This window comes from Sporothrix schenckii (genome assembly GCF_000961545.1).
Source record: "Sporothrix schenckii 1099-18 chromosome Unknown Cont44, whole genome shotgun sequence".
Lineage (NCBI taxonomy): Eukaryota > Fungi > Ascomycota > Sordariomycetes > Ophiostomatales > Ophiostomataceae > Sporothrix > Sporothrix schenckii.
The window spans coordinates 3,061,979-3,075,317 of record NW_015971145.1 but is presented as its reverse complement, the minus strand read 5'-3'; the positions used below and the strand labels follow the sequence as shown (position 1 = coordinate 3,075,317).

Sequence of the window (13,339 nt, the reverse complement as noted above, 5' to 3'; positions counted from 1 at the left end):
GGCTAAACTAAACCACCAGAAGTGCCCGTCGTGATGGGTCGGCCCACCAAACGTCTGTCGGCTAATACTTGTTCTTTGGGACTGTATTCCGCTTTCGCAGCGGCGCGGGAATGGTATGTGTTTCAATAGGCGAGGTTGACGAGGTGCAGAATAAAGATGCAAAGACTATGCAAAGGAAGACAATATCCAATTGTTGGAAAAGGGGCTGAATGGTGAGAAGACATCGAAAACTTGTACCACAGACGGAAAGAACGATGCGTCCGACAGATCACTACGGCATGTGACATTCGCCAGCTTTGAGGCAGTCACGGCCACAACAGCACTGTACGGTCCATGGAAGGAGCGACCAGCACACTCTATTAACATGGTCAAACTCAATCAAATACAATCATATTCATGTCCGTTACCAGTTTAGGTGTCTACATGGTGTTTGACTATCAGAAAATAGAAAAAACCGCAGAACGTCGCCCAATCCATTCCGTCTCCTTTTTGCATGATTACATTTACATGTTTTTGTATCCACCACCGCGGCTTTACGCCACCGTCACTTGCCAGTCGGCGCCGACAGACGCGCCCACATGGCGGATCACGGCAAACGCCGCGCGGCCACCGCTGGCAGGCGTGTAGTCGATTGGCGCGGTCCAGGTCTTGCCGCCGGACGTCACGGCGACCTCGGTCTGGCCGGCCCAGTCGCTGGGCGCGCCCACGACGACAATCTTGTCGATGTGGACGTCGGCCATAGCAGCGAGCCAGGCGCCCGGCTTGACCTTGGCGGCGTCGCGCCCGGGCTCGGCACTGGACGACGAAATGGTGTTGCCGTCGAGGACAAAGGCCTGGTGGATGTACTGGCCCTTCTCGTAGTCGAACGAGTCGCCGTCGTCGACGTACAGCGAGCCCTCGGCGTGGCCGCCGTTGCGCGGCAGCGTGACGACCAGGGTGTAGTCGTCAAACTTCATGAGCTGGCTGGAGCGGCGGGGTTGGTCGCGCCGCGGGAAGATGTGGCCGCCGCGCATGAGCAGCGGGATGGTGTCGAGCGGCGCGGGCATGTTCGTACGCTTGCCGGCCTGCGTGGGCACGACGGAGTAGTCAAAGTAGTCGTAGTACACCTCGTGGTCGGGGATGAACACCGCAGCTGTGTCTCTGCCCTCCGCCAGGACGGGCTTGACGAGGAGACCCGTGTTGCCGACAAAGAACTGGTCGTCGATGCCGAAGCCGGCCTCGACGTTGGGGTGCGTGTAGAAAAGAGGCTTGATGATGGGCTCGCCGGTGACATGCGAGCGGTGGAAGGCCGTGTAGTAGACGGGCAGCAGGCTGTAGCGGAGCCGCAGCGCCGACGTGATTATCGTTGTGTACGGCTCGCCCGCCAGGTACGGCTCGCGGCGGCGCGCGTCAATGTGCGCGTGGCCACGGAAGAACGGGTAGAAGGCGCCGGCCTGGAACCAGCGCGTCTGGAGCTCCTTGTCGGGGTTACCAAAGAAGCCGCCGACGTCGGCACCGGCAAAGGGAAAGCCAGCAATGCCCTGGCTCAGCAGCATGGGAATCGAGGCAGCCAGGTGGCCCCACTCCGCCTGGTTGTCGCCGGTCCACATGGCACCCAGGCGTTGCGAGCCGGCGAAGAAGGACCTAGTAAGAACAAAAGGCCGGCGCAACTCGCCCGGCTTGCGCGACAGCAAAGCCAGATGTGTGGCGTTGTGGAAGGTCATGCCGTTGAGGTTGTGCACGTCGCGATGCTCCCAGCCTCCGTGGTGCATGTTGTCCTTGGGCATGGTGGTCTCGGGTCCGTTGAAGACGGACGGCTCGTTCATGTCGTTCCAGATGAAGGTGTTCTCGGCCGTGCCCTTGAAGGCATCGTACTTGAAGAGCTTCTTCCACCACTCCACCGCCTTAGGGTTGAAGGCGTCGACCCAGTGCGACGAGCCGGGCCAGCACCAGCCGTCAAAAATGCCGCCGTCCTTGTTCTTGACCGCAAGATCCTTGGACTTGAGCTCCGACACTATCGGGTAGCCGTCAGTATTCTTAATATGCGGGTCGATGATGACAACGAGCTTGCGGCCGTGCTCGTCCAGGCGGGCGCCCATGCCCGACGGGTCGCTGAACTTGTCGCCGTCCCACGTGAAATACTTTTTCCCGTCGGTGTACTCGATGTCCAGCCAAATCACGTCGTAGGGAATGCCAAACTTGTCCATCTTGCGGTCGACGTCCTTCACGTCGTCGTCCGAGACGTAGTTCCAGCGGCACTGGTGGTAGCCAATGGCGGACTCCTGGGGCAGCGCCGTGTAGCCCGTGAGCTCGCCGTACTTTTGCAGGATGTCCTGCGTGGTCGGGCCCAGGAACACAAACACGTCCAGCAGACCGCTCTCGGAGATCCAGTGCGTCTTGGTGTCGGTGGAGGCGCCCGCGCCCAGGGCGAGAGGGTTGCCCTTGACCTTCTCCTTGGTGATGTCGACCCACGTCTCGGCCGCGTTCAGCCAGAAGACACCGACAGTCGAGTCCTGGCGGTGGGCCTGCATGAAGGGGATGGAGCCGTACAGCGTCATGGGGCTGTCGAGGATGTACTCGAAGACGTCAGCGTTGTACATGCGGTACGGCTCAACGTAGTTGCCGTCGCCGCCGCGCGTCTCCTTGAGCGAAAGCGGGCCCGTGTGCGAGGGGATGCCAAAGACGTGGTTGTAGCCCACGAAAGAAATGTCCAGAGCAACACTCTCGGGCCCACGTGGCTTGGAGTCCGTGTTGCCGCCAAAGGTCTCGTCCCACCAAGTGTTCTCCTCCGGCGGAGCCGCGACAGCCTCCTCACCCTCCTTGGGTGCGGGCGGCTCGGTCTTGGGGCGCCAGTGCTCCACGTTGAGCAAGCCCCGGTCGTTGAACTTGATCTCCGTAGCACCATCGCGCTTGAACTCGACGCTGAAGGGACTGTACTGGATGTGGGCCTCGAACTGGCCGTCGGGGCCGTACTGGACGACAGTGCTGCCGGTGCTGTCCTCGTCAATGGCCTTGGCCGACTTGTCAAGCTCGAGGCCGCCAACAATGACGAGCTCCTCGGCCTCGTTGTAGCGTTCTTTCCGGACGGTGCTGCCGTGGCGCAGCTCAATGTCCTTGTTCTGTCGACGCTCCTCGTCGACAGTCACGCGGGCGACGCCGGCCTGGGTGAAGGACACGGTGATGGGCAGACGGACGGTCTCGCCTTTGTCGTTGATCGTCTTGAGGATGACCGCCTGGAACTGGCCGTCCTTGACGGAGGCCGACTCGGGCAGGATGTTGTAGGGAGAGGTCCACGACGACCCGGTGGCCGCGGCGGTGTCAGCGTAGGCGCGGTTGCGCTTGCAGAAGCCAGACTGGTCGCACTTCTTGAAGTCGTGTTCCTTGACGGCCACTGTTGGTGTTAGCAGGTGCGTGTAGAAGTGCCACCGAAGACCCATCAAACATACAGACTGGCGATGTCAGCGACGTGAGGGCCGACAGAAGACACAGGCTCGAGGCCCATGTCAATGTGGAAGAGCGCATGTCGAGAAGACGACACGCTGGCAGGTACAAGTCGCCTGCAGACGCAAAGGGATGCTGGATTGGGGAGGAGAGGGAAAGGAAATAGTCGTTGTGAATCGTCAATGAGACTCGAGATCGTCTCCTCGTTTCGTCCAAAATTCGAGATGGACAAGCAAATGCGCCTACGACAACAGATGGCCGTGTTGACGAAGAGGGACCTGGTCCTGTTTGTGTGCTGCTGGAAGCTCAAGCTGGCCGTTTCCAAAAGCCTAAAAAGGAATGGGGGCAACGACGGCGCATGCGAGCCGGTGACGCTAGTCTACAAATGGACAAAAGATGGTGCGGATAGTTGCATGCTGTTGCTTTTGATGTATGTATCGGGGCCATCTGCTCTTATCGCCAATCGCCAGATGGCCTCTTCAATGAACACCAAAAGTCAACAAGCGACCAAGACGACATTTGAATTTGCTGTTGCTTCCTTCTTTCCCTTATCTTCAGCAACGTAAAGTTCTCTTCCTTTTATGATACCCAATTGCTTTTGTCCTTGTCTAAGCTCGCCCAGCGCCTTTTGTCTTTTGCCTTCGTACGACTCGACTTCAGTCTTTCAGGGGTAATTTCCATTTATTTATGTTCGTTTTCCTACACCTTTGAAGCTCTCTCGCCGTTGCTCTTCCTCTCCAATCAGAAGAGCGGTTTTGGTCCCGTTGCTACACATCTGCCAGAGCCCTAGACCGTTGCTGCAGCTCCTTTCCATTTTGCCACCAAAAACGACCACCTTAAAACACAATGGCGCCTGGCCCCGCTACGACAGCGGCCGACGAAAGCCAGCAGCGCGAACGTGAAAGACTGCCCCACCACCAGACACCGCAAATTTTAACCCCACCACTGTCGTTTTCACTATTGGCCGTCGTCCTCCTCCTTGTCGCCCTCGTATACCAGCACCACAACCACCACCACCAGCTGGCCCTTATTTTTACGTCGCCGGCCGAGCAAAGTTCTGCATCTTCTCTCTTGCATCTCGAACCATCCTCCAAACCTCTTCCAGAAACACCACCCCGTGTCCAACCACCCCAATCCAACACAATGGCTACTGAGCAGACGTAAGTTGTCCTGTTTGGATTTTCCACTCCTTTCTCTCTGGTTTCTTTCCAAGCTTGCTATCTGAGTTCCCATCGGCTCTTCAGAATAGTTTGGCCAAGGAACAGCCTCCTCTCTTGACCCAATTGGGCTCCAAGAGGGTGCACACATCGCCGGCGCTCAGCTGCTAACATTCTCAGCTTCATTGCTATCAAGCCCGATGGCGTCCAGGTTCGTCTGACCTTCTTCTCGACAACATATCTGCCGGCCGCTGGTATCGCCCTTCGTCCTTATACCTAACATTGTTCTTCTCCTCAGCGTGGCCTGGTCGGCCCCATCATCAGCCGCTTCGAGCAGCGTGGGTATGTTTTGGTCCTCTTCCAGCCTCCAATGCCCGTCGTCCCGTCAGGCACCTGTTGACTGAATCTCGTGCAGCTACAAGCTGGCCGCTATCAAGCTGGTCTCGCCCACCAAGGAGCACCTTGAGGCTCACTGTACGTATTTGCCGAGCTGAACTCTGACCGGCTGAACACATTCTGGTTTCGGAAACCGCTTTGGCCATTGTCACTAACCACGCCCTCGTCCAGACGCTGACCTGAAGGACAAGCCCTTCTTCCCCAGCCTGATCACCTGTACGTCCGATTGTCCGCTCCTCGTCGTGCTTTGTTGTCGTTTTCACACTAACTGTTCTAGACATGCTGAGCGGCCCCATCGTCGCCATGGTCTGGGAGGGCCTTGACGCCGTCAAGACCGGCCGTGTCCTGCTCGGTGCCACCAACCCCCTGAACTCGCAGCCCGGCACCATCCGTGGTGACTATGCCATTGTCACCGGCCGCAACGTCTGCCACGGCTCCGACAGCGTCGAGAACGCCAAGAAGGAGATTGCCCTGTGGTTCAAGGACGGCGATGTCATCTCCTACAAGTCGTCCCAGCACGACTGGATCTACGAGTAAATCCTACCGCGTCATCGTCCTTGATCGCCGCAGGAGCGTTCCCGTTCGTGACCCGCGACCTGTTCGTGGCACGCGGAGAACTCAAACTCGAAGAAACACAAACCCCAAAAATGACAAAAATGGACATAGATAGTAGCTGTTGGGTGGACAGCAAATAAAAAAAGAGCCTTGACGTGTAAAGGCAATAAAACTGTTCCTATAGCTTACTAGTGACGCCGATGCGGCTCGTATTGCTCGTATTGCTCGCTATATAAAAACTATATGGTCAAAGATCGTACAGGTTTCTAGCCAGGAAACCCAAAAAAACGCCTACGCTTACGCCTTTCGCCGCAGACCACGCAACCTCACCAAGACGCCTGCAAACCACGGTGTCGCCCAGAGACTGAGCACAATGCGAAGCGGCAGCAGCACCTTGGTGATGCTGTACGCCAGGCCCACTTCCACCACAATCCGATACTTGCTGTCGGCGCTCGCCCATTTCCTCATCACGGCGTCTGTCGTTGTCGCTTCGTCTGTGCTGTCTGCGTCCTCGTCGTACCTGCTGAACCCAAACCAGCCCTTTCTCCGAAAATACTTTTCAAACCGCCGCACGCCCTCCACCACCAGTCCGCCAAAGTAATGCGTCATGTAGTCCAGCGGCACCAGCTTGCTCACAATGCCACCGCCGCTGCCACTGCCGCCGCTGCCCGCGCCAGCCCAGTGGAACAGCCCAAAGAGCCCAACCAGCGGCACAATGGCCGTTATCTCGTGCAAGATCAGGAACGCAACGACGTGCGACACGGGCGCATCCTTGAGCCGCCGCGTGTACTTTTGTAGCGATTTGGGAAGCCGCGACAAAACACGGTCCAGGCGGGAGGCCTGCGCGGCTTCTTTTGTGGACGGAGTAGGCGGAGCGGTAGACTTGGGCGGTGGCTCGGTGCTGTACTGGCGAGATGTGCGTGGAGGTCGGAGCCGGACGGTGCGACGGGCGACTGTGTTTGCAGGCCGGCATAGCCCGGTGAAGCGCACACCCGCCGGCCTTGCGGACCACGCCGACGCCGAAAAGAGGCGGCCGACGCCCGGAAATCGTGGTAGTGACATGTCTGAGGGTTGCCTGGACACAACAAAGGGCATAATTGACACAAATTGGGCGACTGTTTTATGTTGTGTCTGAGTTTGCAAGAAGGGAGGACAAAAGTACGCCCAAGGCAGACAGTGATCAGTTCAGCTATTTATCGCCCAAACGATGTTTACTATCACGTGATGTCCTGCTGGGAAGAGGATTGAAGGGGAACGACATCGCCATGCGTTCTTATAAATGTACATCCCAAGCAAAGACGTTACGCGATGCATCTCGAAATTAAGCTTCCCGGAAGGTTTAGGCTGCGCAAGCGTGGCGCGTGCCAAAGCACCACGTTGTCGCGTCGTGTATCTTCGAGCAACTCTAGAGGGAAAGAGCTATCATGCTGCCCACATCACGTATTTCCCAAAACGGCAACTACACCAAACTGCACCTTCTCGAAGCAGTGTCAAACAAAAGTAGCCGTTCGCGTTGCCTTTTTCTCGGGTCTCTCCCAGCTCAAATTGCATTTGCCGCGCTTCCTATCTCGTCTTCTTTTCTCTTCATTTTTTTTTCTATTTCCTCGCCATCTTGCCCGTCGCCTAGATGCTCTCGAAATCAGAGATGTGATCAATTCAATGCAAAACTGCGCAAGGCCAGCATTATCCCCGACAATATCCCCCAGTCCGTTTTACGAATTTCCTGTATTGATTTCTTCGTTTGTTTTGTTTAGTTTCGCTTATTTCGTGTGTCTTTTTTGTCGTCTTTTCTTTCGGGCGTTGTGTCCTTCTGGGTTTCGCTCTTCTGATTCCACCGGGTCACCATATCCTCTCTTCTCTTACCATCATCGTTGCGACTAGACATCTTTTCGGGCCTCCCCCAGTCGCGTTTCATATTAGCATTTTCGTCCATAGAGTACAGGTCGTTCTATTGTTTTCGGGTTTCTATTCTACCCTTGATTTTCGCTAAATTTTTTTCCTGGGATTTTTTTCGTCCTTGTGCGGCTTTACGGTGAATAATCTGGTCGTTTTCGCGGGTTTCTCAGATTCATCTCAACTATTTCTCACTTTGTCACTCGGACAACCTTGCAACCACTCTGTCGGGTCGCTTGTTCGCCGGCGCTTCAGCTTTTCCTCTCACAGCTTGAATCGTTTTTCTTTCAGTTCTTTCTGCGTTTCCTTAGTTTTATTCTCATTTGCACCCGCTTGACTTCTCAGTACTTTTTTTTTATTTTCAGTTTTCCATTTTCGTTTCGCTTTATCTTCTACGACACTGTTTGATTTGTCCACCTTTCGTGCTTTCTTTGTATTTTTTTCTCCCTTCTCGTTGTTTTTTCTTTCTGTTCAACATGACGGGTCAGGATCAACTCAGCTCGTCACCTATGTCTAGCCCCGTCATTCACACGCCAGACTCAGATTGGGTGTTCGACAAATTTGAAGACGGGCCTTCGATCTGGGACGACGGTGAGTTTCTATCAGCATTCAATTGGTTTTATAGTCCATTTCTAACACAACTACTTCTCAAGCTCGCGGCAGACAAGTTCGCACACCAGACAACCTTGACCACGAGGTCAGTTTGCCGCCCATTAAACCAAAAGCTGTCGGCAGATTTGCCTTTGGAGGAGACCTGGAAGACTGCGGTGCGGGTCTGGCTCCGTTATTCCGAGAGGCCCAAGAGCGAATCTTCGCTCTCCGGCTCGATGATACTGCAAGGCCTTCGATTGTTCCTCCTAGCACTGCGCAACCGGTTCAAACTGTTTCAGTCGACATGCAAAACGGCATGGCTTCCCCTAATGTTGCAACACAGAATACTCACATCAGAAGCGACGACTGGTATCAGCCAGACATTGATGCTTGGTGTAATCCAGATGTGGGCTGCAGCTCATATCCAATCATCCTAGCAGGAGAATCCCATTTTGAGCGTGTCCCTGTCGACCAGCCGGTTGTCCTTTGGCCCGAATTCAATTCTGATCTCCCACTCCCCGAAAACCGGACGGAGACGACGGGGGCCAGCCACAGAACGTCTCCGGTGACCACAACAGCCCAGTAGGTTTCTTTTCTGGAACCCCTTTTCCATCAAGATACTAATATACAATTCAGTTCCGCTGGAAATCCGTTTGGTGGCCACCGATGCACAGAGTCGCGCCATGCCGGCAACTTTGGCTGTGCTGATTTCCGACTTCGAATTGTGCACGATACTTCTTACGATGGCTTGTTCCCCGGCCGATTTCAGGGTGTTGTCGATTTTCAGGTCTGCGAAAAGAGCATGGCCAGCCATTTGCCTGGGTGGGAAGCGATCAAAAATGAGGAGTATCCAATTCCCGGCGCGCCCATGAACATTTATGTCACCTCAGATCTCGAGACCGCCAAATACGCGGCCAAATGGCTCTTTGACCAAATTCACTACACTTCTACAGAAGCTTCGACCGAGTATATAGACATGCGTACCGTTTCCAGCGTCGTGGAACTTGCCGCCGAACTTGGTGGAGCGGGACCTCGCATCGATGGATTCATTCGGTGGGCGCTGCTGAATGCAGAGGTGTCGTCTCTAGAGGAGACAATTTTTGGACTCCACGCTGCAGCGTTTTCGACGAGCAATTACGATCTTTTCAGCATGTTCCAACCTTTTCTGGCACTCAATTTCACGGGAGAAGAGGTTTCCAACTGTTTAAAGAAACTGAGCACAGTGGCACCATATCTGCCGTATGTGCTCCATCGCCCTCTCTGTAAGTGGGCAACCAAACTCGAGCACGGTTTTGTTATGACAGAGGTAGAAATACTAACGCTTCGTTTTATCAGTCTCCAACATTGTTGTTCGCCGCCGCATCGTCCACATCATCATGCAGATTGTCGAACTGGCCATCGACGAAGCCTGGCAGGAGCCTATCGACGTCACTCGCTTCCACTTTTTGTGCGCTCTCAAGTACCGGTTCATGAGCCAAGCGGCGCTGACAAGTGACAGTTTTGACCTCTCTGGCCTGATGCATTACATGCGAGAAGTCGTTCTCGTCCACAAAGAGCCCTATGGCCAGCTTCTGGCGGATTTCCGGTCTGCCTTTACGGGCCAGGGGCTGAACCCGGACTTTTCGCCCTTGTCGCTTCTTCAGCACTACAACTGATCTTTCTGATATTGCTATTGCGTGCTCGCTGGATTCGAGTTTTTTTTATGTGTGTTCTTATTCATGTCTGTTTTTGCTCTCATATTCGTTGATTTCATGGGACATGGTTCGTTTTGCTATTTTCTGCTGCTACTGATCTGGGATTCATCTTCTGCGTTGCGTTATCCTTCACATTTTATTCTGCGACAATTACGGGACAATTCTTATGATGACTGTTTGCGAGTCACGGAAGACAATGGGCGTTCACAAAAGAGATCCGGGTATGAAAATGGCACCGCGGGGCCACAGTCGGACAACGACAAGAAAGATTTGCTTATTTCGCAGGCGTTATTTTTACGTTCACGATGGGAGAAAATGGGCTACACAACAGAGGAGGAAGATAACAAACAATGGACCATGGCAGAACAAACTACAGACCAACGATATTAGAATCAGTTCCAATCAAATGCAAGACTTTCTTTTTACTTCTGTTTTCGTTCTTTATTTTTTAAAAAAAAAATTTGGCTCCTTTTCGATAAGTTGCAATATGTGTGGAATAAAATAAAAGAGAACGCATGATCAAATCCAACGCGAAGAAAAAAAGCTGTGCGTCAAATACCAGACCTTTAAACTAATTGACTACTTATTATTTTCAGTATTGAAAACATAGAATAGGCCTTGCTTAACAATTGTCATCTATTGAGACCTCGAGCTGCGTACCTTGAGAATGTCCTCGTAGAGACTGTGTTTCCTTTGCTTTGCCGTTGCCGTAGAGCATCTGTATGACTTTTGCATCACTTTCTCCTCACCTCACCTGTAACTCCCGCCTCGCACCCAATCTTGTCCTACAAAGACGGGTGGCCTGCCAACTGCAGCTTCGCTTTTGCTCCTCTTCTCTCCAAGTCAGCAGCAGCAAACATAAAACAACACAAGAAATCTTGTGCAGCACTGCAGAGCAACGCGCGTCGATAGAACGGCAGTGTCTTTATATTTCTCTCTTTCCTCGCTGCGAGCCACTCCGCGAACCTACGCGTGTCTTTATTTTGCATCGTGGCATTTTCTCCCTCCTATTATTCCCTCCTCTTCCTTTTTTGGTTTCGCACGTTGACATCTACAACCACGCATATTGACAACCAACTCGCACTTGTCTCATCACAGAGTCGACTCGACCACGAACGACAGTCTCACAAGGCGAGAACGTCCGTCGACGTCGAGCCCTGCGTTCTCGACCATGGCCTACCCGTATCCGCCCTATATGCAGGCACACCCGCCGCCGGGGTACGGTGCGCCCCGCTCGACAGGCTACTTTACGACGCAGAATCTCGGTGGCTTCTACGCACCCATCTCCAGTAACCCCCCGTTTGCGGCCCTGCCACAACCGCAGCTGCTCGGTAGCGCGGGCAGTGGCGGCACCATGTTCAATTGCTGGCCCGGCGCGCCTCAGGAGCAGGAGAAAAGCAAGGGAGAAGAAGGCACCAAACCGGTGCATAAGACGCAGCGAACTGGCAGCCGGGAGCACGACCAGCGTGGCCGCCGGGACGGCGGAAGCAAGGCCAAGACGAAGAAGAAAGCGGGACCTCGCCTGATGCCATGGGACCAGGTGGTGGAGAGTTTGAACGAGAATACAGCCGACAACAAGAAAGCGGCCGACGATACGGACCAAGACGACAACGACAACGATGACAACGAGGACGACGGAGCGTTCGATCATTGCGACTACAGCGCCAGTGAAGCCTGCTCTGGCTCCGTTGCCGATTCCCAGACCGGCGGCACCTCAGGCGACGACGTCAACGACGGCGTGACCGAAGTCGTCGTCCAGCCGGGTGGCTCCGCGCATGTCTTTGTACACCTCAACCGCCTGGATCGCTCGCCCAGCACGACGGCCTTTGTCGTCTCGGCTCGGCGGATGCAGAGCATTGCCCACAACTGGCCTCGCGTGTGCCACCAGGGCACCAACGACTACGATCTATCGGCGACCGACGAGGCGGCCGTGCTCGGCATGTATTGGCTGCTGCAGGTGCTGCACATGGAGGTGGAGACGCCTCCCGAGTTTAGCTACTACCATGGGCATGGGAGCGATTCCGACGGTACCAGCAATAGCAAAAACAACGAAAACAACAACGGCAGTGGAAGCGGAAGCGGAAGCGGACACCTACGCCCCGGCCTGGCTCCGGCAACGACGCCGTCCCGTGCCAAAGTACACCCACCGGCCATTCCGCCCGAGCTGCCGGCCCGCGTGCTGGCCTACGCCACGCTGTTTGCCCACCAGTTGGGCGTCCTGGAGGGCGAAGAGGAGCACAAGCTGCTGCACACCAACAACCAGTACGACGTCGCCATGCCGTCGTCGCCCCAAGGACCTGCGGGCGCAGGCCGCTTCCGGAGCCGCGCCGAGACCTGGATGCGCGCCGTCACCATCAACCCGCGCTGCCGCCGCACTCTCGATGGTGCCATCGTGGCGCCGGCCGACTGGCCGTACGTGCTGTTCACGGCGCGCGTGCTGGGCGACCGACAGCTGTTTGCCGTGTGTCTGCGGACGCTGCTGGAGCGTTGGTGGCTCAACGAACGGGGCGTGTTTTGTGACGTCAACGGGCCAGCGCGGATTGACTTGCTGCCCGAGGCGATGCGCGAGATTGTGCTCCGTGATCTGAGTGAGTTTCTTCCCCCGTCTCCCCGTCCCCCGTTTCACTGCTGTGCCGGTCACTGACTTGCAGCCTCGTTCAAAAACGCACGCGAACGGTCGGTCGAGTCGATTGTCAATGGCGCGATGAATGCGTTCTACTGAGCGGTTGGCCGGCATGGAGGAGAATCCTCGTGAAACAGATGGAAAAATTGAGGCCGGCTAGACAAGCGAAGGTTTATGATTGGAAAGGATTGGACGTCAATCGCGAGGGCTCGGGGCGTTTGGCTAGCATAGCGATGCCGTGAGCCTAAGTCACCCATCGAGCAGACAGAAACAAATCACATTCGACAATGAATAAAAAGAATAAAGGCACCGTAGCAAAAGACGCAGCAATGTAGATCTCAAAAATGAAACAATCATCAGATGGACGGCTGATGACAGAGATTAACGAAGGATCGCACTTTCTTCTCCGAGCGCCCCCAAGAGACAGAGAAAAAGAGAGACAGAATGCCTCTCCCTTCTCCGCTGCGTACCCGTTGGCCGCGGACAAGACCCGAGCCAGGGGTGCAGAAGAGCACTCGTTTATCTATCTGAAGAAGAAAGGAGGGAGAAAGGAGACCTCCAAGTCGAGATCACGAAAAATTTCCACTGTTATGGAGAGAGCTCTCCGGTCCCCACAGTTCTCCACTATACACGTGACCACAGCAAATAGGCCAAATATTGATCCGTTTTTCTGCGGTGGTCAAGCATGTGCTCTGCCATTTGGTGGGGAACAGGTACTGATGACGAGCGGACAGAATCGGCGGCGCGGTGATTGGCGGGTTTGACTCGCGCGCTGGAGCCAGCGCCCCAAATGGCCCCAGGTTGGCCACCACAACAACCCCCAGGCTCCAGGAAACTGCTTGTGACAGCCGAGGAAGCCCGAAAAACCAAGCCGAATTGGAACTGGAGACCATTGTAACTGGAAAGCAATGCATCACCAAATTTGTCGCAAAGCACAACACACGGCTGTTTCTCACCCATTTCCTTTCGCGACCACGACGACATAACGACAGACAGGCTCTTGTCGTTTT

General features: G+C 55.0%; 8 protein-coding genes across 8 annotated transcripts; 7 read left to right on the top strand and 1 right to left on the bottom strand.

Annotated features, from left to right (window-relative positions):
* Positions 1 to 533: 533 nt before the first annotated feature.
* On the bottom strand, positions 534 to 3,501 carry SPSK_08459 (alpha 1,3-glucosidase; the record flags this gene model as incomplete). The annotated part of the gene is made up of 2 exons (XM_016735056.1): positions 534 to 3,370; positions 3,426 to 3,501. The coding sequence occupies 2 exons, from the start codon at positions 3,499 to 3,501 to the stop codon at positions 534 to 536; spliced, it is 2,913 nt and encodes a 970-aa protein (XP_016587718.1).
* Positions 3,502 to 3,644: 143 nt separating this feature from the next.
* Positions 3,645 to 3,986, top strand: SPSK_10072 (uncharacterized protein; the record flags this gene model as incomplete). Its single annotated transcript, XM_016736630.1, has 1 exon — positions 3,645 to 3,986. One exon carries the CDS (start codon positions 3,645 to 3,647, stop codon positions 3,984 to 3,986), a length of 342 nt encoding a protein of 113 aa, XP_016587717.1.
* A 280-nt stretch (positions 3,987 to 4,266) lies between these two features.
* SPSK_09346 (nucleoside-diphosphate kinase) lies at positions 4,267 to 5,510 on the top strand (the record flags this gene model as incomplete). The annotated part of the gene is made up of 6 exons (XM_016735920.1): positions 4,267 to 4,580; positions 4,758 to 4,788; positions 4,876 to 4,919; positions 4,993 to 5,051; positions 5,145 to 5,189; positions 5,251 to 5,510. 6 exons carry the CDS (start codon positions 4,267 to 4,269, stop codon positions 5,508 to 5,510), a joined length of 753 nt encoding a protein of 250 aa, XP_016587716.1.
* Positions 5,511 to 5,901: 391 nt separating this feature from the next.
* On the top strand, positions 5,902 to 6,129 carry SPSK_10201 (uncharacterized protein; the record flags this gene model as incomplete). Its single annotated transcript, XM_016736749.1, has 1 exon — positions 5,902 to 6,129. One exon carries the CDS (start codon positions 5,902 to 5,904, stop codon positions 6,127 to 6,129), a length of 228 nt encoding a protein of 75 aa, XP_016587715.1.
* Positions 6,130 to 6,165: 36 nt separating this feature from the next.
* SPSK_09942 (uncharacterized protein) lies at positions 6,166 to 6,663 on the top strand (the record flags this gene model as incomplete). The annotated part of the gene is made up of 1 exon (XM_016736509.1): positions 6,166 to 6,663. The coding sequence occupies one exon, from the start codon at positions 6,166 to 6,168 to the stop codon at positions 6,661 to 6,663; it is 498 nt and encodes a 165-aa protein (XP_016587714.1).
* A 1,234-nt stretch (positions 6,664 to 7,897) lies between these two features.
* SPSK_08953 (uncharacterized protein) lies at positions 7,898 to 9,667 on the top strand (the record flags this gene model as incomplete). Its single annotated transcript, XM_016735537.1, has 4 exons — positions 7,898 to 8,012; positions 8,075 to 8,594; positions 8,649 to 9,274; positions 9,348 to 9,667. The coding sequence occupies 4 exons, from the start codon at positions 7,898 to 7,900 to the stop codon at positions 9,665 to 9,667; spliced, it is 1,581 nt and encodes a 526-aa protein (XP_016587713.1).
* A 1,210-nt stretch (positions 9,668 to 10,877) lies between these two features.
* Positions 10,878 to 12,428, top strand: SPSK_09121 (uncharacterized protein; the record flags this gene model as incomplete). Its single annotated transcript, XM_016735700.1, has 2 exons — positions 10,878 to 12,294; positions 12,358 to 12,428. The coding sequence occupies 2 exons, from the start codon at positions 10,878 to 10,880 to the stop codon at positions 12,426 to 12,428; spliced, it is 1,488 nt and encodes a 495-aa protein (XP_016587712.1).
* A 245-nt stretch (positions 12,429 to 12,673) lies between these two features.
* On the top strand, positions 12,674 to 13,093 carry SPSK_10003 (uncharacterized protein; the record flags this gene model as incomplete). The annotated part of the gene is made up of 1 exon (XM_016736566.1): positions 12,674 to 13,093. One exon carries the CDS (start codon positions 12,674 to 12,676, stop codon positions 13,091 to 13,093), a length of 420 nt encoding a protein of 139 aa, XP_016587711.1.
* Positions 13,094 to 13,339: the final 246 nt, after the last annotated feature.